The sequence below is a fragment of the Mastacembelus armatus genome, chromosome 19 (assembly GCF_900324485.2).
Source record: "Mastacembelus armatus chromosome 19, fMasArm1.2, whole genome shotgun sequence".
NCBI classification, from domain to species: domain Eukaryota; kingdom Metazoa; phylum Chordata; class Actinopteri; order Synbranchiformes; family Mastacembelidae; genus Mastacembelus; species Mastacembelus armatus.
Window position 1 is genome coordinate 12,808,847 of NC_046651.1, and position 26,163 is coordinate 12,835,009.

The 26,163-nt window shown below is 41.3% G+C and overlaps 1 protein-coding gene across 2 annotated transcripts in view; it reads right to left on the reverse strand.

Moving 5' to 3' along the window:
- Positions 1–443: 443 nt before the first annotated feature.
- Positions 444–26,163, reverse strand: part of vti1a (vesicle transport through interaction with t-SNAREs 1A) — a 105,162-nt gene continuing 79,442 nt past the window's right edge. The window contains exon 8 of one of the 2 annotated variants that reach the window (XM_026316375.1): positions 444–4,434. In XM_026316375.1, coding sequence (XP_026172160.1) covers positions 4,341–4,434 — 94 coding nt within the window. In that variant the 3' untranslated portion in view covers positions 444–4,340. The remainder of the gene's footprint in view (positions 4,435–26,163) is intronic. The other variant, XM_026316376.1, reaches the window with a different exon arrangement.

A 26,163-nucleotide genomic window follows, 5' to 3' on the forward strand; every position in this document is an offset into this window, starting at 1 on the left:
ACACTCTATTTCAACCACAGGGGCCCACATCTTGCATGCAGATACACACACACACACACATCTGTGTATATAGGGCTGCAGCACTGTAATTTCCTTAAATAATGGGCAGCATTGTCATTTCTTTGTGAGCATGAACACCAATAAAATGGTCGACAGCACTGATGGGGCGAAAGAAAAGACAGATAAAGGGCCGAGAGAGAAAGAAAGCCATTCTGCTTGGACTGGTGGCATGTACAAACGGGGAACATGGCTCCTCTTCTAACAGCCATACACTACAGCACAAGCATTGTGTGTGCGTGTGTGTGTGTCGCGTCTTTTTATCTGGGGACAGCCACCATACATGCAACAGTGCGTGTGCGCTTTTGTGTGTCTGCTGAATCAAACAGTAGAAGATTCACTGTAGTTGTCAAACTGTGTGTCATTGTGGGTTTTTCTTGGTTAACTGTTGTGTGGTGGTGGTGGGGGGTGGGGAGGGGGGTTGGCAGCTTCATGGACACTCCTGGAGATGAAGTGTACACCCTCCCATCGCGATGCAACCACTGGAGCTGCTTAAACGTTTAAGGCCCGCCCTTAACTAGGGGACAAAGCTCAAATGATGCTTGTCACAGTCCCTCGTCATCTTAAATGGCTGAGAAACATCAGGTGGCGTCTCACTGAGGCTCCTTGTTGAGGAACCTTGTTTTATTTGACTAGAAAGGCCCAGGAGAACGTGAATTACTTCTCTTCCGCGCATAAGGGAAAGTTTGTGAGATGCACAACATCATGGTGGCCTAAAAGACACTTTCCACTGATGAAAACAGCAACCAAAAACACTGCTATATGATCACTCGTATAATCATTACTGTATCAAGAGAGGAACAGTGGAACAAGGATCTAAATGTGATTCGAGTGGAAATGTTTCCGTTCTCACAGGACAGCCATGCTGAGGACGTGGTTGGTGTAGAAAATGAACAGGGACACCCAAAGACTCGGTCCTTTCTGTGGCAAACAGGAGAGGGCAGGGAGAGCTTCAAACTCACTTTTCAGACATCAAATAATTAATTGCTCTCTCCTCTTGCTCACCTCCCCCCAGTGTTTCTCTCCTGGTGTCTGTATGGAAGACACAGCTCCAGTCACTTAAGGAGGGTTAACACCCGTCGAAATTAAATATTAAAAGGTGTCTGTACCTGCTGCTATTGTTGCCCCTTGGAATAAGATATAACCTATTTTTGACAAGTTTTCATCCTCAGCCTTCTGCGGTGAGACGCTTGTCGAAAACCAAATCAGCTAATGGGGGAAGTGGTGCAGGGGGTGGAGGGGGCATTGATGAATAATCTAGTTCATATTCCTACGACACCCGTCGCTCAGAGGGAGAGAAAGAAAGGGAAGACAGGAAGAGATGGGCAGGTGGAGAACGAGAGAGATGGACACAGGAGGGAAAGATAAAAGCTGGGGGGAGTGAGGGATGTAAAAGGGGGAAAAAAGAAGAAAAAGAGAGGAAAAAAGGGAGGAGAGGTAAATGATAGTCGACGTCTGCCAAGGTATCAAATGACAATGCTCCTCTTTAAATAATAAAACAGGACGCAGGCGCTAAACAAATCGTTATCTCCCCATCTCCATGCATCCTGCCTTCCCTGCTCCTCCCTCCCTCCCCCTGCTTTTAAAAACTTGTTTTAATGCCATTTCTTAATGAACATAATAGCTCAGCACTAATAATGAAAAGAAAATAAAAACATCTAAAAACGCAGAGGGGGCCCCCGAGTTGTCGCCGGCGCTCAATTATTTCCTTGTCAAGTGGGTCTGTTTTTAATGAGGCCCTGTGGGACTGACGTCTGTCAGTCAGCCCTGACTTTTTGACACCATTACAACTTCAAATAGAAGCCGCCGCCACGCTGCCTTCCACCGCTCACTCGCTAGCTACTGCTCCACTCATCTGACAGGCTGGGAGGGAAGGAGGGAGGGGAGGACAGGGAGGAGGAGAAAAGGTGGCAGGAGAGGTAGAGAGAAGGGGGAGCAAGAGGGATGGAAATGGAGAGAGAGATAGAAAGGGAGGAAGAGAAATAGCACATCGGCACTTAGGCAGGCTGCAAATGCAGACACACAAACACACACATGGGGTGCGCTGGGTGAAAAAATAATCACTGAGGGTCATTACCAGATGAGGTTTGTCAAACTGCCCAGCCCAGCCCACCCCTCCACCTCCGTGTTTCCTTGTTCACTTCCTTCCTTCTCCCTTCTTTTTTCTACCTTCCTTTTTTTATTATTCCTTGGCTTTAATGATAACTCTTGGTGGGTCGGCCCCACATGGGACAGTCAGAGGCACACTATTTTGTTGGCCATTAATTTGAGGCTTTGAAGCAGACGGAGGCGCTGTGGCTGGTGAGGGCCTGCGAAATGGTGGTGGGCAGGAGGGGGAGCATAGGACCCCTCACCACCCTGGCACCCCCTTATCTTGGAAAATGAAGACTGTGGCCCTGAAACAGAATAGCAAATGTCCTCGCCGGGAACCGCCACACCACACACCGGAGACACGCACCCGCTCCAGTACTCCAGTCCTCTGTGTGTATATGTGTGTGTTGGGAGTGTGCACGCCATTACCTCCAAGTATTTCAACTTCAGAAATTCTCCAGATATGCTCTTAAATTTAGATTTTCCAAGACCCCCTGAAGAATGGCTTTCCCCTGAAGAATGAAACGGCACTAAACTCACGCACGCATTTTTCAAACACCTGCAAATGTATCACATCATCACTCACTATACAGATAAACACAGAAACAAGGGCCGCATCACAGTCTTCAGAACTTGACAAGAAAAATATAGAACAGAAAGTACAAGTTCTAAAACAAGTTAGATCCATTTATGAGGACAGAAGAAAAATAAAAACCTTTAAGACACAAAGCTAGAAATGCACACATTTCAGTTGGTCCTGGTGTGCTGTCTTGATTTAGTCTAAACATCCCCCTATCTTCCACCAAGAAAAAAAAAAAAAAGATTGTTAATGTGCTGAATACCTTTAAATTTTATAAAATATACAGTTCTAGCACAAAAACCTTAAATCAAAACTCATATTTATAAATAAATATTAACACAATCACTTGTATTGAAAGCAAAACACAATACATGACATAGATTTAACTGTTAGTACATATAGTATAACTATCATTTTCCACAAGAATAGTTATATTTGAAAGTCCATGGGAATATGAGGACGAGCTGTGGAAATCTGTATTTGGGATGTGCAGGGAAATTGTACCAAATGTGAATATCAAAGTTGATTATAATGTCTGTATTGCAAGGTTGGGGCTGGATTGCTTCATATTAAAAACATATTAAAAGAATATATTTCGGTTTATTTTATCTCCAAACTCTCTTGAAATGTTCATATAGCAATTCCTGAAAATAAATGGGTTCTTATTAGAGGAAACTGAACAAAACCTTCATGATTGACTGAACTGCCCTCAACCTTTTTAGGTGCATCTGTTTTTTCAAGGCAGCGCCACTTGTCTATTTTAGGCTCTGCTGAGCTTTTTAAAGAAGGAGTGTGAACAGCATATCTTATCTGAAGGCACCATCCACCGTGGTGCATAGGGGCTGCATAAAGAACAGTTGAATCATTTAGTTACAGAAACTCATGCATACTATAGTATCTGTATCTACTGTTGGTGTTAATAAACAGTGTGGGTCCCTCAATCTGTGACCGTTACTTGTACACATGCACATATACATGTGCACAACACTCTTAGCCCACTGTTTCTCTCTGCCTCTCATGCACTGACACATCCTGAATAACAGTTGATCCATCTCAATCACTGGGAAAAAAAAAATCTACACATCTGAATCTGCTTTGAGTTACCAAAAAACAAAAAAAAAACAACAAAAAAACAAAAAACAAAAAAAAAACAAAAACTCCCCAGACCTTGTTCACCTGGGGGCCTGAGGGCCCACGTAGAGGATGACACCATGAAAAATATTAACTATCATAAAAACATCCAACTATTTTTATCTTGGAGATGTAAGAAAGAGCCTGACAGGGAAAGGACAGTGCTGAAGAGGAGAAAAGAAAATGGAAAAAAAAAAAAAAGAAAAAACAGAAAGGGAGGTGCAAAGTGGAGAAAAAAAAGGTAGAGGAGGAAAGCAAAAGAGAAGGAATCAGCAAACAGGAAAGGAGAAAGAGATGGAAAAAGCTCCCTGTCAGGCCTTGGAAACAGTGATTCATGGGGACCATTTGTCCTAATTACAGCAGAACAACGCTTTGTCGCTATTAATCACGCATGTGTGTGTTTTTATTTGTGTTGGGGAGGGTGGGGGGTGGTGGCGGTGGGGGAAAGTGTGTGCGTGCGTATCTGTGTGTGGAGCAGAGATCAGTGGCCTCGCAGATTGAAATAGATGGCCAGGATGATGGTGAGAAGGATGATAGCTCCGAGGATGAAGACCAGGATACGATTCTGGATGATCCTGCAGACAGAGACAGAGAGAGATCGGGATGGGTTCACAGAAGTCTACAGAGAAAAGTAAAACATGTCACATGTTTATGGGGAAACTAAATGACCAGCCATCAACTGGAGGCTTATCGAGTTTAATAGCTACCATGAGGTCTGCATACATGGTATTTACAAGTACAATCACTAGCATGACAGCACACAATATTTCCAGTGCTTTTGTGCAATGCTCCGGTCTAAGATATTTAACAAAATATTTCAGACTAGCATGCTCACACAGCTTTCATATACTGACGTGCACACATGAAAATTCAAAATGGAGCAAAACACCTCTAAACACACAAATATATAAACACACACAGCAGACGGGCTCTAAAAGTTTATTTGCACAATAAAGTGGAAAGAGTGGCTCAGTAGTTTCCTGGAGGTAATAAAGTCAGTGAATTACTGATGGAATTTGCTATAAAACGACTCACTCTTTTGCACATTTAAATTTTCCCACTGTGACCTAAGTAAACTTGACAAGAGGGGGCTTTGAAGCAACAAAAAAAAAAAACAACAAAAAAAAAAACAAAGCTGAAGGAAGGAGGGAGCGCTGGAGAGAGGGAACGGGTGCTCGTCTGCTGAAAAGTTACAGACCATCAGGACTGGGAGCAACTCGTCTCGTGTGTCCCCAAAAATTCCTTAGTTTGTGTCCTCACACATGCACGCACACAGATGAACGCAAGCAAACCCCCGAACCCTCCGCTGCTCCTGACAAATGAGAGAATTATCACATTTGCTGACATGTGGGGGGGAGGAGGAGAGGCCGAGAAGGGGGGCAATGTCCACTTCTCTAAGCAGGAGATGAATAGCCCATGCTGTGGTCATTTATCACCGGGGAGGGGGGATGGCTGGTTGCTCAGTCACCCTGCTACCCTCTAAAGCCCAAGTCTGAGCCCAGTACACCAATCAAGCTCACAGCCTCCTCCAGTCCACTAGCTTGGCCCTGCAGTAGCCTCAACTATCCACTTAGTTTAAAGGCCATGGTTATGGAAGGAAGGACAACAGCAAATAAAAACACACGTTATGCATCACGGGAGTAAATCTTTGTACTTCTTACATATTTATACCCACTGCTGTACGTAGCTTTCAATAGCTCCGCAAAACTAAAACCAATCACTTGTAAAAAAACACCATGAACTTCTTCTGACAAAAAAGGCAGTTTGTCTTTTCACTGGCATTTTGTAATGCTCAAAACAGCTACAGTTGGTAGGTAGCGCTGCTTTGTAGGTGGCCAGTTCATCCTTGAATAAATCCAAACATGATCCTATCAGTGTCATACTGTATCCACTAAAGCATGTTTTGTGCAGCAGATGTAAGAGTTATGGTATATTTTTATATCCGGCTGCTACAGGGTGAAGTTTCATCCTACAACACAGCAAAAAAAAAAAAACAGCAAAAGTAATAAAAATAAAAACATCACTTTTCATATGTCATAGCCTCATGTTTGTATGGAAGTGCTGAAGCCGTGTTAGGCGCGCTATGACAGGCCAGCCTGATCCTGGGGAAATGACTGGCTGAAGCCAGCTGGGGAGGAGATCCCAATGAAACACTAATCAGAGCATGCTTAGCAAGGCCACGTTTCCCCCTATTAATTGACATTCATTATTTAGAATGATTATTTATCCTAGCCAAATACCCAGAGGAGGTGCTTGTTCTGTGTGTGTTGGGAAAATCCAGATTGCTTTGTGTTGTTTGTTAATATTCCAGTTGGGGGTGGAGGCCTGGGGGTGGAAAAATGAGCAGGAAGTTAGTTCAGCAGCCAGGGTGCTACTCTGGTGGGGGTGGGAGGGCTGGTCCAATTCTGTAAAAACTGCATTCATTAAAGTTGTCTGATTTGACGCTGAGTAACTTCAAACGTAAATGTTCAAAGCAGGAATATGACAGTGCTGCTATTTAAGAACTTTTTCTCAGGGGATAAAAACACTTATTTTGACCTTAAACCATTCTCTGTATATCAGTCCAACAAAACATGTCTTCAATGTAACATAGCTAACCTTATTTGTAGCAACTCTGATATATTAGCACTGCCCAGTAAAAACTTGAAACTGCTGAAGCAATTGAATTCTGCAAAATAAATCAAAAGTTAAATTTAATCTTGCCACAGCTGAAACTCTAAGTACACCTTTCACTTTACCAGCTGTGTGATTTAATTCACTGTGAGCAATGCACTGTCAAGACTAAGCCACTAAGCCTTGCACAACTATTTTCTAATGCTTGCAATAACTCAAGCAAAACTACAAGACCTTGTGAAGTTTATGAACCAAGAGTCACCTCTGACCAGGGGACCTGTTGACAAATGCACATACGGATGTAGCCAGACAGAGCGGGAGGAGTTGGTGAAGAGGGACGTGTGTGTGTGTGTGTGTGTGTGTGTGTGTGTGTGTGGAGGGGGGGGTGTTCAGTCATAATTCACTTTTTCAATTTACAATCCATTTAAAAATAGTGTCTGTGATACTGTAAAGAGCCACAGACATACCCACTGACAGCACAACCACATAATTTCATCATTTCCAGAGAAGGTTGGAAAGGCCACTGCTTACATCGCATTATAGCCCGGGTGGCTAATGTTTTTATTATTAGAATCACAATCACACAAAGTTATACAAATCAATACTTTGTGTACAACAGAAAACAAAACTCCCTTTTGGTCACTCAACGAATTGTGTTTATAAAAAGAAAAATGAAAAAATTCCAGAGGACAGATCATTTTCATAATCCTCTTTACTATGAGCTTACTAGTTAAATGAGCTTCTAGAGAAAAAGCCATTTTAGTTTCTGTTTAAATTCTTCAGGCAATAGCAGAAGCTAAAATAAAACTTACCCCACAGACAGAACACCTGCCCCCCAACCAAAACCCAAAAATGAAATAAAAAAAAAAAAAAAATCCCCAGAATTGGAAGGTAGGAGAGTGAAGAACATGGTTTTCCTCTGCCGTATGGTTGATCCCGTCCTGACACGTGGCCAGACAGAACAGAACTTATCAAACCGGATCCATCCTCCAGCTTTGACACTTGACATAGAGGTGGGGAGTGAGAGGTGTGTGTGGATGGAAGGGTTTGAGGATGTGTGAGTGATGCACTGAGCGCACGTACAAGGGTGCAGACGTACATGCTGACCCACATATACACTGTCCTACACACACTGAGTTTGAGAAGGCTTACCTTTCCCTACTATGAAACTATGATCCCCAAGTATTTTCTATCTGTGTGACCCCCACTGAAAAACTCACACAGACCAGCAGTAACTGTTACTAAAGCATCAGCCAATAACCGCATATAATGGCATATAAGACAAGCCCTTCTATTGGCTCCTGATGTTCTTTCATCACAGCCAGCCACTCAGCTAACACCTTACTAGATAAATACAGACACATACAACAGAGAGAGGGAGAGAGAGAGAGAGAGTGAGAGAGAGAGAAGAGAGAGAGAGAGAGAGAGAGAGAGAAAAGGGGGGTCAAAACCGTGATTGTAAATAAGAGCAAAAACATAAACAAAGAAGGAAGGAAAGGACAACAAAACAGCTGAGAGTGAAAAGTGAAAAACAAGAAAGAAAGAGTGGAGACAAAAAACAGGGGGGTGAGAAACAGAGGGAGAGAGGACAGAGGAAAGAAAGAGAGAGAGAGAGCGAGAGAGAGAGTGAGTGAGTCCGTTTACCCGAGGAGGCAGAGCTGGAGGAGAGGCTCCTTGGAGACAGATGAAAATAATGAGGACTTTTCTGTCAGGAAAGATTTACAAAATCGTACCAGTGTTATTAAAATTTAAAATCTCCCATTTTTTTTTCGGTCTCTCCCTTCCCACCCTCCTCCTCCCTCCCCTCTCTTCCTTTCCCTGTTTTTTTCCCTCCTTTTCCAGCAGCACAGCCTTATTACCAGCTCTAATGAGCACCGGGATACACCTTAGCTCTGTGTGTGTGTGTTGGGGTCCAGGCCTCTAGTGCCAGCTCCATCAGCACCACTGTCCCTTCAGTAATACACGTGTGTGTGCTCCCACACAAAACACATGAAGTTGGGAACACATGTGTACACAGACACACACAGACATACAGCTTTTGATGGCTGTCAGAGGTGGCTGGACATACACACACATACTGTATATACACAGCTCTCAGACAGACAGATAACACCTACCCCAAAACAAAAACAGTCCCAGTCAGACACATATAAGCTTATAAGCCCGACCCACCTAAACAGACACGCAAACACAGACACTGTCTCCACTAAGAACAAACTTAGCTGCACAGTTGCATCTCTCAGGCCCTCCCTTATTCATCCTCTTTCCACTAGTAGGCCAATAAAATAAAAATCAATGGCTGTCTGAGCCATTCTGGCTCTCCTCCCTCCAAATCCTGGGAATATACGGGAGAAGAGGAGCGGAGGGGGAAACAGGGGAAGGAGGGAGGAGGGAGGGAAGGATCAATGTGCTCACAAATGGTTTGAGTGATGGACATGGAGGTGGAACACTGCTGGGGGTAAGTCCTAACTAATGCATCAACTTGTTATCACAAACTAATACAAATAAATGTTTTATTGCGGAAGCACATGTGTGTGCACATGCTCACAGTAGTACTGGTCTGAGCTCTCTCTCTCTCTCACACACACACACACACACACACACACACACACACACACACACACACACACACACACACACACACACACACACACACACACACACACACACACACACACACACACACACACACACACACACACACACACACACACACACACACAGACACCTGCCACATAAACACACACATGACAAATCAAAAGGTGGAGATGGGCCTGCGATCAATCGAGTTTGAGTGAAGAAAGGCGAGAAACATGCAATGCCTCAGTCAAGTCAATGAAATGAGGAAGAATGAGGCAGAACGATCCAGAACAATCAGATCAGGCTCATGTTGCACTGCAGAGATAATGACTTGACCTGTTTGCAGGAGAGATGCGATCCCACCATGTATGTTCCACTTACTGCCCCCAAGGGGGTGTTCAAGATAAATGATGATTATTTTTTTAATGCACGCAAACACGCACACACAGCTGGAGGAGGTCTTTAATTGCAAGCTGTTCACTGTTTAAAAGAGTCCCCAACATCATGTAATTCTCCAAAGACAAACAATATTTAAGAACATTTCCACTTAACACTCACTATAATGACAGACAATGTGTTAGTAACTACATACAGAAATACTGTAGAGGAAAATGTCTACTAACACAACTGGACTCAATGGATTTCCCTTCTTTGTTATCCACTTTACATGAAGACGCTGTCTGATATACACACAACAGCTAACTGGGAATTACTGTCATTCTTGGTTACTGATATATTTATTTAATGTGTTAAAAGGTTTGCTTTGTTATTGATCAGCTGATTATTACCTCAATTTATCAATGAATCATTTGAAATGTTAACACTTGGCAACCTGGAGCAATCAAGTGTTTTTTTCTGGCAAAATTACTTTAATGATTAAATAATTAATGAACAAATTAACTCATTAGGATAATGAACTAAATTTGACAATTTGATGAGTTAAACTTTTGCATAAAATTATACACATGTATGAAAATAAACTTGTAATTAAAAAAAACATGGATCTAAATCCGTTATATCTTTTAATTTATAAACTAATATTAGGAAAACCGTTAACAAATATAAAACAAATTTCCAAAGTGAATGATGTTTTCCATCTATCTAGTACACTAAGAAGGTACAGTACTTAATTTATTATTATCATTATTATTTAGAATTTCGATCCACAAAAGAGTCAGACCTTTCTTTGACCTGTATTGACCAATTTTTTTTTTCACAAGTGAAAAGACTGACATAAAAGATGGACAGGTTTTGATTTGGAGGATATGGTCTGAGCAAGATATTTCATGTCAGCCTGATTCTCTCTCTCTTTCTCTCTCTGTCTTCCACTTTACTCCCTATCTTTTTTCCAACTTGATGCAGGAGAACAGCATTGGGGCTCTACGAGTTCATCCATTTTTTATTTAGTGGCTAACAACCCTGACCAGCAGCAGCCTAGACTGAAACCCAGTTCTCTCCTGGAAAAGTGTTGTGAGGAGGGAGGGAGGGAGGACAGAGGTAGACTGAGAGAAGAAAGAGGAGAGAAATGGGATGTAAAGACGAAGGTAGAAAGGAAGAGGAATTTCAGTGTGGGAGGAGAGGGTGTATATGCAAGAGTATGTGAGCGATAAAAAGAAGGACCAAGAGAGAAAAGTAGATGGAGAAGAAAACAAAAAAAAAAAAAAAAAAAAAAGAGTGGGTGAAGTGAAAAGAGAGAATACACTGTAACTATATAGTTTTTAAAAACTTTTTTTGCCGGTAGCAATTTTAGGTAGCTGGTGCAGCGTCTCCTCATGGTGCGATGTAAAGGTGGCTTTCTGTGCTCCACACATACACAGATCATTTCTCTCCCTGGTTACCTGCTTGAACCCTTGCCCTCTATCCTCCTCCGTGTCCCCTCTTTGTCCCCTTGCTCATAGATTCAGCCAGTTCATTGAGTTATTACGCTGCTTATTTTTCACATATCTTTTCTACTTCTCTCATTCTTGCTGGAGGATTGTGAGGAATAAAACAGCCTTGCCCTATGTGCTTGTCACCTAGGTATAACAGTTACCTATTTATAATAGTCAGTGTACATTAATGAACTATACTTCTGTTATCAGTGCCTGTTTTAATGCATTGAAGCGCACAGTGGAAGAGTAATTTGATTATTTGAATATTTAATTTACTATTAACTGGTTGTCCCTGCAGTATGGCAGCAAAATGGGTGAGTGTACCAAGTCAAAAAACAAAAGTGGAAAGATGGCGATACTGTGTTTAACAATGCAAGGAGGCTGAACATGTACAGACAGAATGGAATAAATACAGTATTTAATATATCAGGGATTAAACTTCTGCAAAAGAAACTTGCACTATTATGGAATGAAGTTCCCTTTGCAACTCTGTTACAATCATTGCCTATTTTTCCTGGGATGGTTTTCCAAACACTCCCAGTGTGTTTGGATTCTAATTCGGGAGAAAGAAATATAAAATGAACACCTTTTTTTATTCAACTTCATCTTGAGCAGGGATTACAGAATACACCCGGATAACTGACATTCCTCACCATTTTTTCTTTCTGCTAACATTTCCCAAAACACAAAATCCCCCTTGTATACATTCTGTGAGGGCCAGGAGCCAGCTGCAGATCTGATTACTGGCCCTGGTGAAAAGGAGTGTAACATTAGCCATTAGAGCTGTAGGCCTCCAGAACTATGATACCTATAAATTTTTATTGTTTGTTCAGTATTGAAATCTCATTAAAAAGCATAAATCATTTTTGTGCAGGCTGTGCTTTCAAGGGAGAAAGGAAAGGGAAGGAGGAAGAAAAAAAGAAAAGTAGAGCTGGGATGCTTAGGGAGCACAGGACACCTGAGGCGAGGGTTAATGGCATCTGCAAGCTTTGTTACTGGTATAACATAGTGACAGGAAGAAGAAAGATTTCTTTGGCATGGTATGATGATTCCTAATCTAATGATTTAATATTCTTTTCTTAACATCATTTTTCAAAACTTGTGTTTCTATTATTCCTACTTTTACAGAAAGATACCAGGAAGTGTTTTAAAGTTCTTGTGAGGGAAGCAGAAAGTAATATATTTCCAGTCTGGCACCTAACATCAACACTAGTGTGAAATTTGACCTAATGACTTCATGCTTACTGATGAAATGTATATCTTACTGTGTGTGAAATTAATGTACTAGTCGTGACAGTTTCATTTTGCAAGTTGTCTTAAAATAACTTCGGCTAAAAAGAAAAATAACTCAGCAGAAAAAGATGTAAAGTTTAAGATTCCACAGCAAAGAAGCAATGAGGATATTAGTGTTTATGTCTGAGTTTTATGATCAACTGTAAGAAAGCTCCTCCGCATGGTGTTTGTTTGCCATTTTAAATCCACTCTCCAAATATTTGCAGTCCCATGTGGTTTTCGTTTCGTATCATGTGTCTCCAGATAGAGATGATGTGATATTGCCCACCACCATGCACACAAACACATCTGCACATGTAACATATAAGTACACACACACACACACACACACACACACACACACACACACACACACACACACACACACACACACCCACACAGACTGACCCTTTTTGTTACACAAAGGTACACGGAGCCTGCACTGGCTGACTACACTCTGCCTGCAAACATTCCTATACGTGCGATTTAAAAAACATTTTCTTATGTACTACTATACTTTCTATGTCCAAGTGTGCATCTCCGCCTGCAAAAAAAATTCATTGCATAAAAGAAAATTCAAATACTGGCTTAAAAAACATTACACAGGAAAAGAAAACTGACATGATTACACAAGAAAGTACTCCTAAAAAAATGTAAAAGAATGTCATGGATTGTAGAGTAAGGCCTTACATGATGCAGAAACATAATTCTGTTCCCTTTGATTTAAAACCTCCGGGTTGAACATGCATTTTACCGAATGCTTTATAAAGTAATATATGAGGAAAAACACAAAGGCGGGGGACATTCACATGGTGAACAGTGCCCTAATATCAGTAACAAGTGCCCTAATGTCTTTAGGTGTATAATCCAGGAACTATAGCACATTAACAGGTAAATATGTTCATCAAGGATATGGCAGAAGAAGACGTCCAAAGCAAATGAAATGGAAAATGAAGTGGAAGGCTGACCTCTCTTCAGCCAGAGACCTTTTATTCAGGAGAGCAGCAAGTCTGACCATAAAGGAAGAGGTGAAAACTTGATTCTTCTGTTCATATCCAGAGTTTAAAGGTTACGTTTGCATGTCAGGGGAGGAAGCCATTTCTTGAACTTGACCCCTTGACTGCCAGGCCACTTTTGCTCTTTTCCCTGTCCTGCAGGTATGAAAGGACTAAGCCAGCCATGTCAGACTGTGTGTGTGTGTGTGTAATAGATTGTGTAACACCACGTTTTACATGCGTGTATATGCATCAAGGGAGTATTGAATCAAATGTGTGAAAACTGCACTGCCTGGTAATGTGAGCTGAAATAACACAGAACAATTAAGGATTATGTGAACCATCAGGTCCACCTGGTTTGGACAAGCACGTACAGATCTTTCATCCAACAGGTAAGTACAGCAAAGAGAGAGAGAGCAGGAGAGTGAGAGAACGAGAATGGAGGGTTATAATGTCATCCCACAACCCTCCATTTGACACTACAAGGGAGGCTTTAGTCAGTCTAAATAATCCATGCTGCTCCATTAAATTTGCAGACTAGTTTCCTCAGTCCTTGTGTCTAAGCTGAGGAAGCCTGAGAGAGAGACAGAAGGAAAGGGTTGAGCTGGGACAGATGAAAAAGAGAAGACAAATGACTGTTTGGAATGAACTCGTCTTTTACATGAAACAAATTGCTAGTTAAAAAATATTCACGCCAGAATTAGACATCTAGAGTAGAGGAAATGCACACAAATGAATTATAGATAAAAAAAAATAAAAAAGGTTATTTTGGGGGTGACTACGGTTGTGACAGGGGTTGTTTCAGTAACAGGATGATTGACTTCTTGTTCCAGCTACATTTGCTTAGTGCTCTGGATGCTCGATCAATAGACTCAGGGCTGTGAAGACCTGCTAATCAGGGCCTGCAGTCATGCAGGGTCAGCCTTCTTCAAAATCTAAAAGAAAAGAATGAAAAAAGGAAGACTAAGGAAAGAGGCAAGAAAATGAGGCAAGATAGAGGGCAACAGAGAGAGAAGAGGAAGAACTTTAAGAGCCAACGATGACAGCCTGAGTTAATCGACTAAGAATTCTCCTTCAGTTTATTTTCTTTTTCCTTCCACTGCTGGAGGTAAACTCGTGTGGCATTCTCGCTCTCATTTTCTCAGTAGCAGCGTGGGTGTGAGGCACCATGAGAGATGCAGATTGCTGCTTCAACTCTGCTTTCCTGTGCACCATAGTTCAAAAGTCAGGGGGCATCTGGGCTGCTCTGGGACTTTTGGAAATGCAAGAGGCAATCCATATTTGCAGATTCCAGTTGTGAGAACTCAAGAGGATCCATAGTGTATTGACATATATATAGAAGGACGGGGTTTATCTGAAGCATATTAACATGATTATTCAGAAGAGAATTTAAAGTTAAGACTTTTTAGAAAACAGTGTCAAATGTGTTTAATGACATAATGACATCCTCAGTGCTATGCATATCTAAGGATTTCTGACTGTTTGCAAGGATGGTAAACAAATAGACACAAAAAACAAATAGACACAAATGGCCTTGTTTGTTTGTGGTCAAGCTGATCCACCTGGTTACAGTGATCCTGATGCTGACCCCGAGCTGTGCATTGAGTCCTCCTAATTTCCATCTCTAGCCTAATATTCTGCACCACAAACCCAGTATGGAATATTTTTGGGAAATTCATGGTGGAGTTGTCCATCAAATATTAATGATCTAGTTGAGTAACATGGGTTTCCCTCCTATTTTCCCCCTAGTACTGTGGAGTGGTCACCACTGCCCTTAGAGACTTCTCACAAGAAAAGAACCAAAGACTAAAGACGAGGATATAAAAAGAAAAAGGGCAAAGAAGGGTAAGGAAAAGGCTTCAAGGGCATATGTGGCTTTTCTTTTCAGAGGCCAGACCCTGATTAGCTTCAGTGCAAGCTAAGTCTTAATACACGATTCCAAGGTGCAAACACAAAGTTGTGTTTTTCTGTGGTGTTGTCAGCTGGTGAAGTGAGATTCTTGTGCCAAGTCACACACGAAAAGGCAAAGCTTTTTTCACTGACACTGGGTTTTCAGTTACCATTATGACCAAAAACTAACTGTAGGATGAAACTGACAGCTTTTTGTGCAACATATAAACTTTATGAGAAGAAAATGAACAAAACTTTTTCTGGGAATAAAAAAGCCCTTGTGGCTAATGGAGTAGGAGGGCCATTTTAGAGGATGCAAATCAAACAGCAGGAAGATAAACAATACAAAAAAGAGAAACCACAGAAAAAGGCACATAAAACAAATGCTCATACTTTTATGGAAGGATTCAAACCCTTATAAAAACACACTACGACGGAGATACTGAAACTGCTCAATGGAGCCCTGTTCTCTGTCCTGCCCACAACCCGCACAACAGCCCCCTGAAATACCACCACCCACCATCACAGCATAAGTGGAAATGCAGGGTCAGCAGTGTCCCCTCTGGCCTTGCTGACCGACAGATATTCTAATAATCACCTTCTTTCTGTACAGTCAGGCCTGGAACCAATAGATCCCTCATCCTGCCTTCACCCTCCATCTTCACTTCTACTTGGGGCTTTACGAAGCGGCACTGCTTCAATACATTAAAACTGCTGCCCCATGATCAAACGAGCAAATACCTCCCGGGTCAGCAAAGGGCTACCCCACGTCAGTTAACAATGCAGCATTTAAACATCAGTCGTATGCAAAGCGGCTGGTACACAGGGGAGGAGATGGGCGGTAGGAGAAAGCAGAGAAGCAAGGCCTGGACTGGAGAGATAATGAGCAGAGGAGCACACAGGAGAACATCAGCAGCTATTGAACACTACCCTGTAAGCACAGCTTTATGATGAAAATGTAAGACGTGAGGCTCCATCACCATCACAAGTATGAGCTAATGGTTGAGCACATATTTATCTTAGTCTAAATGCAGACTCAGTATTGTGGTACTAGACTGTAAGTTACACCAAAACATTTCTATTTACTCCGTAAATCACAACTTGTTCCAAAAAACTGTTGTAGCATCTACCAATTCTGACATAAGTACTTCAGAAATTACTCCAGATTTACGAGAAAATACTGCCACAGAATAAAAACATTTACTTTCATCATACAGTTGTTAACAGAATGGTTTTGATAGAGTATCCACTATTAACTATTTCACTCAAGTAAGAATAATGAACAGGTCATTGCTTGCAGGCCTACAGCACCACTAAATTGCAGTTTATTTTTCCTAAATAACTGAAAATGTGTTTTCACCTTTTTGACCAACAAGAGTGCATCTTTTTTAGTGTGAAGAACCCTTTAAAAACGCAGCTTAGGGATGAAGAGGTGATGAAAAGGTTTGTTTTCTGGCTTATTCCTCTCTCCCTCTGCCTACTGCTTGGTTAACCAACTGACCTGCTGTCAATGGAGCCTTTGTGAGTGTGCTTTGGCGGAAGGCCAATCAGATCCTCTGGCTTGTCTGTCTCAGAGAGGAAAATGGCGCCCTTGGTATGCCATCAGCGGCAGAAATGTGCAGACAGTCTGACTGTTGAGGCAGGCTTGGCTCGCTGTGGCCCTTCCAAAACTATGCTGGAGGAATTACCTGTTTGGCCCAGGGCCAGAGGGAATCATTCTGCAAGGTCCAGTGGTTATTTATCTATTTACTCGCTTACTCCTTGTGCACACAGGCAATTTCAAAACCTCAATAACATCCATTTCCTCAGGTTTTGACATCCTCCTTTGAACTACATGGGTACATGGCATAGAAGCCTATTCAGGGGTGGTCAGTTATCAACAATAGGCTGATGACTAGGTTAAATCATATCACTTAACCCACACTAATATCAACGTACAAACACCTGTCTCACCTGATAACACTTAATGAATGCAGTTGTGAATATCCTGTAAGTAAATAAAAGATACTAGGAAATGTTATGCCAGGGGTATATCTGGTTCTGACTGTCTGAGCTCAAAAATGGAAAACAAATCAAACACTGAAACAAACAACAAGAATACAATTTCTGTCAAAGCTTTCGTTTACACTAAACAGAGATCACAACTTGCTCACTCTGCAATCCCTGTTCTTTTCCACTAAGTAAAACCTGCCACAGACAAATACTACTGCTCAACAAAGTGCAACTTGTGACACATCATCCGAGGAAGCAAGTGTTTAGGCTCTTGCTTCAGAAACAAACTTCTGACAGCGAGAAATGATGAAACAGAGCAGAACCAAAATTATTCTTGCACTCCCCAGAACCTGCTAAACCTGCTTCAGCCTGGAGCATGCCCCTCACCCTCCCCCTGAGAGAAAGACAGAAAGAAAGTAAGGAAAGGGACAGGGAAATTAGAGAAAGATGGTAGACGATGATTGGTGGGCTATGTAGGATTGTCAATGTAACAATTTAACAATTTAACATCATGTAGGATTGTAAATTTCCATGAGGCCCTTTATTATTTACTGTAAGTATAATGTCACCAATACACTAAGTATGCATAAATAAAAAGCCCATCTTTCTTAAAACTTACATGTACACACACAAACATGCCCTCAAGCACCGTGACATACTTTACAACCACAATTCAAATGACACACTGAACAGATCATAAACCTCCACATGTTTAGGCCCAAACAGAAACACCATTCTCGGCAGTGCTCACGTGTGTCTGCAAGCTTGTGGGGTGGGGTGAGGAGGATAGTTGAGGCTTGCTCATTTCACACTGCGAGGTGAGCCAGGGAGCAGTAACGGAATCTAGCCATAAAACATGGAGGGTGTGGAAAAGGAGGAGGGAGGATGACTATAGTCCATGGTATAGTATGTGTCCGACTGCCACCTCTCCTAGACTCCCTCCCCTCCCAGGCTTTCTCACAGTTATCCATTATCATAACCCCTGTCTCTGTGGGCATGTCTGACACTTAAGCCCCCCTTCAGCATGGCTGCTCTGACCTCGACTGGCCACATGCTGACATAAACAAAACAGGTGGAAATGTAGTTTGACTAAGAAAACCTGGCAAATCAAATACAAAATACTCTTTTCAATATAAAAAGATCTTTTAAAAACCCTCCAGACGTAAACAAGAAATATAATTATTTTGTTGTCACTTTAAAGTCATCAGCCAACGTTGCCTCATCACTTGGTCAAATGGCACTTGACATTTACTAATAAAATGGTTTGTTGGTTTAAACAACATGGCTCTCTTTGTAATGCTTCTTCAGAAATTGGGGCTTTTTGGTAGTTAACCCTTTCAGCTCTCCAGCATTATCAAAGTCTTGGGTTCCCAGGAGGGGGTCCTCGGCTCAAACGTTACCACTGTCGACAGAAATAACCCTTATCCCAATCTTTTCCTTCATTTGAGTTAAGTGCAATAGCTCAAGCAGCCCATGCAAAGGAGAGGCAGAGGAAGAAGGGGAGTAAAGAAGTGAGAAAAAGAGACGGCTTGGACATGAGCATTGAAGACTGGAGTATAGGGGTTTAATAGCTGGTCTATTTATCAGTGATGGTAAATCACTAATAAAGGAGAGGAAAGTTTCACAACATACCTTAAGTACTGTGGGTAAGTTAGGTACATAGGGTCATCAGATAGATCCAGAGCACACTTGATTGTGTTGTGACTGTGCCATTCTGAATCAGAAGCGGATTTCATGGGTTATACTATTCTCGTCTGCAGGCCACAGTGGTGTGTAAAATGAGAGGGAATGCTATGTTTTGGGAAATCTAATTTGAGGCCTGTGTTTGTTTTCCCGGCCTTATTTTGCAACTGGGAGGCTGGCTCCAAAGTAGGACAACTCTGTCTTTTCCCCTGGTTTCGCAACAACAATATCCAATACCGACATCCAACAAAAACCCTTATATTCATTTGAGGCGAGGACACTAAGCTGACTGGGGTCTCTTGCTCCTTTCTTCTTCTTGGTCTCTCTATGTCTTACCACCAAATTAAGCAATAATGGTGAGCCTAGTCATCATGTCATAAGAGCATATGCGCACATATGTAAAAATATACGTATTTAAAAAAAACGAATACATTAGGAGTCATTTTTGGCAGTTAATTGCGACATGCTCCCTGTGGGAGGAAAGAGGGGTCCTTGGTCGGTAATTAATCCTCGTTTGGAAAAGTAAATGACATTCATTAGCAGGAAATCGAGCCAAGTGCCATTATTTACATGGCACTAATAATCTGGAGCATGCTGGTGGAGCTGTTTTAATGCTACAGAAATAACTCTGGGACAGGGGAAGAGTACAGTTGCTTTCTTTCCTTTTTTCCATGTCTTCGCACCCAGGAACAATTAGGCCCAGGCGAACAGATGGGGACGCCTCTGAGTGAGAAAGCTCCTCTGAACTCCTTCTTATCTCACTCCCTCATCCACACGCACTCAGGCATGTGCACATGCACACACAGCAGAAATATAGACAAATACACAAATTTGGGCATGCACACACAAATACACTTCAGAAATATACATGCACGCACACATTTGGGCACACAAGAGAACACACCAAGTATTGAGCGTACTGAGCTAACTTTTGACATTACCAGTTGAAACATGAGCCTTTTACAAGAGACTACGCGAGAACTTTGAAAATGTGGGCACATTGAAAAGACTGAGGTAAAACAGCAACAAACACTAGCTGGCCTTATTGCAGCTATTCATGGAGAAAATGACAATGGATTTCAATAGTGATCACAAGCAAGGTTCTACACAGCAATGATAGCTTTTCTGCCAAAATACCTGTATTTTTCTCATGTTTATTATTTATGAGTTATAAATACAAAAGCCTCCCCTTCTTTGGTTTATAACAGTGCAACAAAACACATTAAATGTATGTGGATGTGACAACACTGCTAAAGTTGGTATTATGATGCAAATGTGACATAATATCATATTTGATGCACAACACTAAGTGTTTCCATAATGGTCCTACTATCTGTATAATGTAAAGTTGAATGGAAAGCTACAAGACAAAGACCTACCATCAGTACTATTTGTTCACAGTCACCTACTCAACTATATATGTTGTAGTTTTACTGGGATGACTTCAAATCTAACTGAGAAATTTTTCCTGCTATACTTTTCAATAGTGCTACTCTCCAAAAAACATTATATTATTTACTGCATGTAGTGTCAAGTGTAAACATGATAGCATAATTATAGAGTAATGATCATATAGGGAGAGGACTCGATGTCAAAAGTTGACAAATAATAATGGGGAATAAAATACACAAACAAGGTGGCCGAACAATTTTCAAACAGTAAAATGCAAAACGTAATTAAAACACATTCTTTCAAACACAGTGGTTCAATGGGCCATGTTTTCAGAGAATTTCTAATTATGCACCGGATAAACAGAGGAGCTTACTATTCTCTATTTTGTCTTCACCAGCTTTGTCTATTTTTGAATAAAGGTGATTTAAAAACTAATTGAGGGACCACAAATGGGGATTTCAAAGTGAAGTTTCCAGGCATCACACATCACATAATCTCTTTTCAGGATCATTTTTCCTGCTCACTTCTATTCTGTGGAGTTTGTCACTTTGTCCAGTATAAAGCAGCACATCACAGTCATGCAAGCTAACACACCTGTTAGTGTGCAGTCTGTTACCCATCTATATCCTGCTAAGTATGAATGAATAAGGTGTCAGTCTTGGGGGAGTCAGGACACAGCTCAACATATACATCACAGCCTCACAGTTTTAGGCTCCATGGACACAGAGGATAGTGCTCTGGTTACACTAATAGACATGGAGTGCTCCATCAAGCAATCTAACCTCTGACCCATAAGATTAGGTTACATCATCTTGTGTTTGCTGACACTAACGAAGCAGCTCTGAGCTCTGTAAGGCCTCCTCCATCGTAATATTCTGTTACCTGTCAAAGAAACTAAAACTAAATATCCCTTAACCCTCCATCTGATAACTAAATCTAAATCCATCCCTAAACTAAACCAAAAACCTGAGAATCTACTGAATAAATAAATGCATAATGGTGCTTATTTTGGAAATGTAGTGACTGTCACCTGTTTGCAACCAAACTTGAAATTGGTCACCAGATGCTAGGCTGTTATTTAAGCTATTGTGAAGACTAAGTTTAGCATGACCTTTCCTGAGCCAAATGGAAACTTCCCCGAGAAATCCAATAAAATCCGAGCTAATACATTCGTCCACCTCACCACACTTTTCTGCGACCTCTTTTCCTCCAACCACCCCCCACCATTCTCCAATCGATCTGCTTATCTCCCAAGATCAAAGGCTTGCACCGCTGTTGTACATTTAGCCTCGGCTGGTTCCTCCCACTTCATGTCTAAATATTAATGATAATAAAGTCTCACACCCATCCCTGTGTCAGGCAATTACAGCCAACATTGATCCTCAGCTCTCTGCTCCAATTAGAACTCACCGCTCGTAATGCGTGCTGGCACATCAAAGGATAACAGCCATTGATCCACTCCTGGATCTTAACGTTTACCGTTAGGAGAGAGGGAGAGGGATGCGGCGTGGAGGTTTGAGAGAAGCAATATTCTGACTAGAAGAAGAGGGGAGAACAGGAATCATTTTATCCAGCTAGTCAGGTAAAGGAAGTGCTGAAACTCAAAGGGTAAGACATGGCAGAGGGTGCTCAATAATAACGGACATTCTGACAGTTCAGAAGGCAACTAGCATCCGGAGATCTGGAAACACTCCTTTACAGCAGTGTGGCTGCACTAAACGATGAAAACTCTACTTGATTAACTTTGCATTGCCATCCGTAGGAAAAAAGTCACATTTAAAACATGAATACTTTTATAACTGTTGTCCCCCCCCCCATTAAAAATCACCAGATCACCAAAAACAGATTGAAAAGTCCATTTGTAAATTCAGTTCAGTGACAATAAATTGCACATCAGCTGAGCCCAACTACCAGACCTTCAGCACTATGCCTACTTTTAAATATCAACCACTAAACTTAAACAGTCAGAATGATTTAAGGTCTCAGTGGGAGGAAAGGAAAGAAACACATGTTTCAGTGAAACATAAATTATCATGTCACCTCCCACAAGTCTTTAGGCCAACTATCCTTGACATCCAACCTTTTCTGACATCTTTTAAATCAATGTGCAGCATACACTACAATATACCATTCTACAGCAAACAGCAAACAATCAACAACATGGTAGAATTGGACCCAATAAGTCAATAGACAGCAACACGTCACCATTAAACCAGGGACATTCCTTGTACAAATGAAGCCAAACAATCCCACTGTTGACACCATTATTTGACAGGGCTTGTTGTTATGTTCTTTCTCTGCTGGACTGATAGCTCTGATAGTCCTGGCCTCTGGCACAACCTCACAGCTGCCTTTGTCATAGAGCTGGAGGAAGGCTTGTTCATCGCTCTAGGCTACAATGATACTCTTCATGGCACCATAATACACTGAAACACTGTGCAACTGGAATGCAACCCAGTGGTTTGTATACCTACAACTAATTGACTAACCATGGCAGGTTTCTACAGGCGAAGCTGAAACGTGTTGAACAATAAGGCAACAATACTGTAAAAGTTTTGAATCCTTAAGTTCATACTGAATAATTATTAATACCTGAAGAGGGAATACAGACTTAACATGTTGAGGTTCATTCATAGGTGATGGTAGAGGAATTAAGTTCATTATACTAATATGTAATACATAATACACAGTTAAGGGAATGAGCGGAAACTTAAGATACTTTGAAACTGACCATGAATTTCCAGTCTTCACAAACCACAATTTCCATCACAACTAACACAGATTTATAGTGTTAAGTCAGCCCAACCATCGTCAAGGTAATAAGCAAATTATGGCTAAAAATTTGTGAACCCTTAACACCTTAACCTTTCTTACAGTATATGTTTGTGTACAATATTTTCCTTCTTCTGAACCCACTGTCCTCTGGCTGTGGTATCCCTCACTATTATATGCTTTGCTAACATGGTGCTTTGCTCCAGCTCTGTACCTCTGCCTTCACCAAACGATGTAATTAAAGATTGGTGAAATGAAACCAGTGTTTAGAAATGGTTTATGTCAAGTCTGTTCTGAAATGCAATACCACAGGAAAACTTTTAGATGGAATGGGTGTGCATCGACAGCTTGTTAAATAAAATGAAGTCCTGGCCTGAAGAGTCAGGCAAAACATCTAACCAACAGAGCTTCGGTGTGAGCCAGGTCAGAGGACGGACGCTGTGTACAATAGTACTGCAATGGTAACTGTAGGAAAACATTTGTTGTTGGCTGGGATATCAGCCTCCTCACATGTGTGTGATACTCAGTCATGCATTCAGGTCAGATGAGGCGAATGAGGGGATTGGTGGACTCTGCAAACAGGGTGGGAAAGTGACACCAGGATGTTAGGCCAAGACATCAATGTACTCACAACTTCCCTTTAACACTGAAGCAATGTTAGCCCTGGCGCCATCATAATATGGGGTGGGGGTTAAAGTTTACATGATAGCTGACAGGATGTACTCATGTGTCCCAGCAAACATTCAGAACGTAATCAACGTGGCTTTAAATTTTGAAAGGCAATGGTTTTCAGGGCTTTAAGTAATGGTGTACATAGATTTGGATATTTAAGTAGCGGCTATCTTTGTGACCACTGAGCTAAGAGCTAAGATACATGTAGAGCAGTTATGAGTTTGTTTTTTTTTTCAAATCAGTTTAATGTCGTACACAATCCTTTGCAATTTTGTGGATGCGGTCAAAAGCACACTTAAAGAGTTACTTCAAGGTATCCAGGTACTTAAAGGGAATAGGTGAAAGTTCATGCCTATTTTCAGGTGCTTATTAAATTAAAATATTTATCACAAACCGCTTGGTAAATTTCTGCTAGTATTATTTAGATCAACTAAGTATACACAACTTTTCTAAAGCCTGATCAGGATTTTTTTCTGTTGCCAGTTACATAGAAAAAAAAAAATAACAGGAGTGTGACTTTATAAGTCAGCATATTTTATTTTCATACTTGTCATTACCAGCCGAGCATGGCAACTTTGGCAAATGCAAGATAACTGAAGTATTAGACTGTGGAGGTGAAGTATATGTATGTGTAAATAACAATTGTCACATGGGTTAAAAAAAAAAAAGTGGTAAGTTGTTTTAAATCAATGTTTGTGTTCCTGTTCACAAAAAAGTGCTTCTGGCAAATAATACATTTGATAAGTTTCTGTGCTGTTGTATGAGCAAAGTGGTTCAGGTTGAGACAGATCACAAAGTGATGATGTTGACCCTTGAGGTGCAAACTAAGATCCCTGTCGCCACAGAGACGTGAAGATCGTGGTGTGAGCAGGAAAGTCTTCTTTTGAGCTGGCAGCAGGCCTGGCCTAGCACCAAGGTGCTCTGCCAACAGCTCTGCTCCTCTGTCAGACTCCCCTGCCTCCACCTCTTCTTCCACAGCCTCCTGGATGCCAGTCTGCCTGGCTGGTGTGGGCCAAACAAGACCCAGTCATTGGGCCAAAGGGGCAACGGAACTGCTGCCAGCTGGGCCAGCACTTCACGGCCGAGCACCACTCTCCAAACAAACAGTGCAGCGGGCCACAAGCCACGGGCAACATGGAACCTGTCATTACCAGCCGTGCATGGCTGGTTCACTCCCCAAAACCCAAGCCAGGCCAAAGGCTTGAACGTGTACTGCACTTGACTCTAGCAAATTTCTCAGCCAGAGTATGTTATTAGAAAATCCCTTTTCAGAATGATGCAAGTGCATCAATATGTGTGGCCATTTATCACTTACAAATTATAGTGACTTTAACTGTCCCTACTTTCTCAATCAATAAGACTAATGGTGAAGAAATTAATGACAGGTTCAAGATGTTTACATACAACAAAAAACTCAAGAGTGGAAAAACAGCCTGCCAAACAGTCTCCTGGGATTAACTGCATGCCGTCTAATTATACAACATCTAGAAAACTTCCTATGGTCCTTGGGCTAAAATTGGTTGCTACGGGCCTTGGACCTCACTGGGGTTTCTCCACTCAGCAAGGTCCTCCAGACTTTTGTGGCGAAACTCTGCTTTATCCTTATGATTTTGGCTACAACATATGATGGTTTGAGGCATTCATCATGAAAAAGGCCTTTTAACATCACTAAATATGAATCGGTCAGAGGGAGGATCATTATGATTCAACGTCCAACCATTGCTTTCACGGAATGCAACACTGGGAATAGGGCATCTAAGGGAGAGTCTCGGAGTAAAAAAAAACAAAACAACCTGTGTTTCACCTCAGTCAGCACTCTACACCGAGACAAATCGTGTTTCAGTGGATTTAGTTCCATAATTCAATCATCCATCTCCAGACAAAAGCATACAACATAGCTCAGTGGTCATGCCAGAGTCATTGCCAGAGGTTGCTAATTCAAATATCTATGAATATGTTGTCTGTTTTGCTCCTTTGTCACATTCAGTATCTCAGACATCTCTGACATTCAGTTGCAGCATTTGATTTTTCAAATAACAGTGATGGCAAAGACACATCTCAACACATACAGGTATTGACTAACGTCAGCCAAATGTTAATACTGCCTAAACAGGCTTAGCCAAAGGGTCTGTCTAATAGATGTTGATACACTTAAAAAACAAACAAACTAATAAACGTAAACCACCCTGCAAAAAATCATTGTAACACTGCTATAAATGTAGTTGCAGATACAATGAAAAACCACCAAAAAGAGCCAATAACCAAACTGAATTAGGTAAAAATGTCAAAAACAGCTTGATTTAAATGTTACTGGACAACTTTATTATTTGATGAGTCAAAGTCTTACCCATATGATTATATATATGGGTAAGACTTATATATATATACATATATATATATAAATATATATATATATATAGATGGTTCAAAGTGAGAGAAGTTACTGATATAGACTAATAAAACTATTCAATGAAATGAAATAACTAGATGACTCAAGAGCAGAAATGCTAAGTTTTACTTCACACTTTGTCATCTCCTCTTTTGTTGTATTTTTTAAAAATCTGAGATGCTT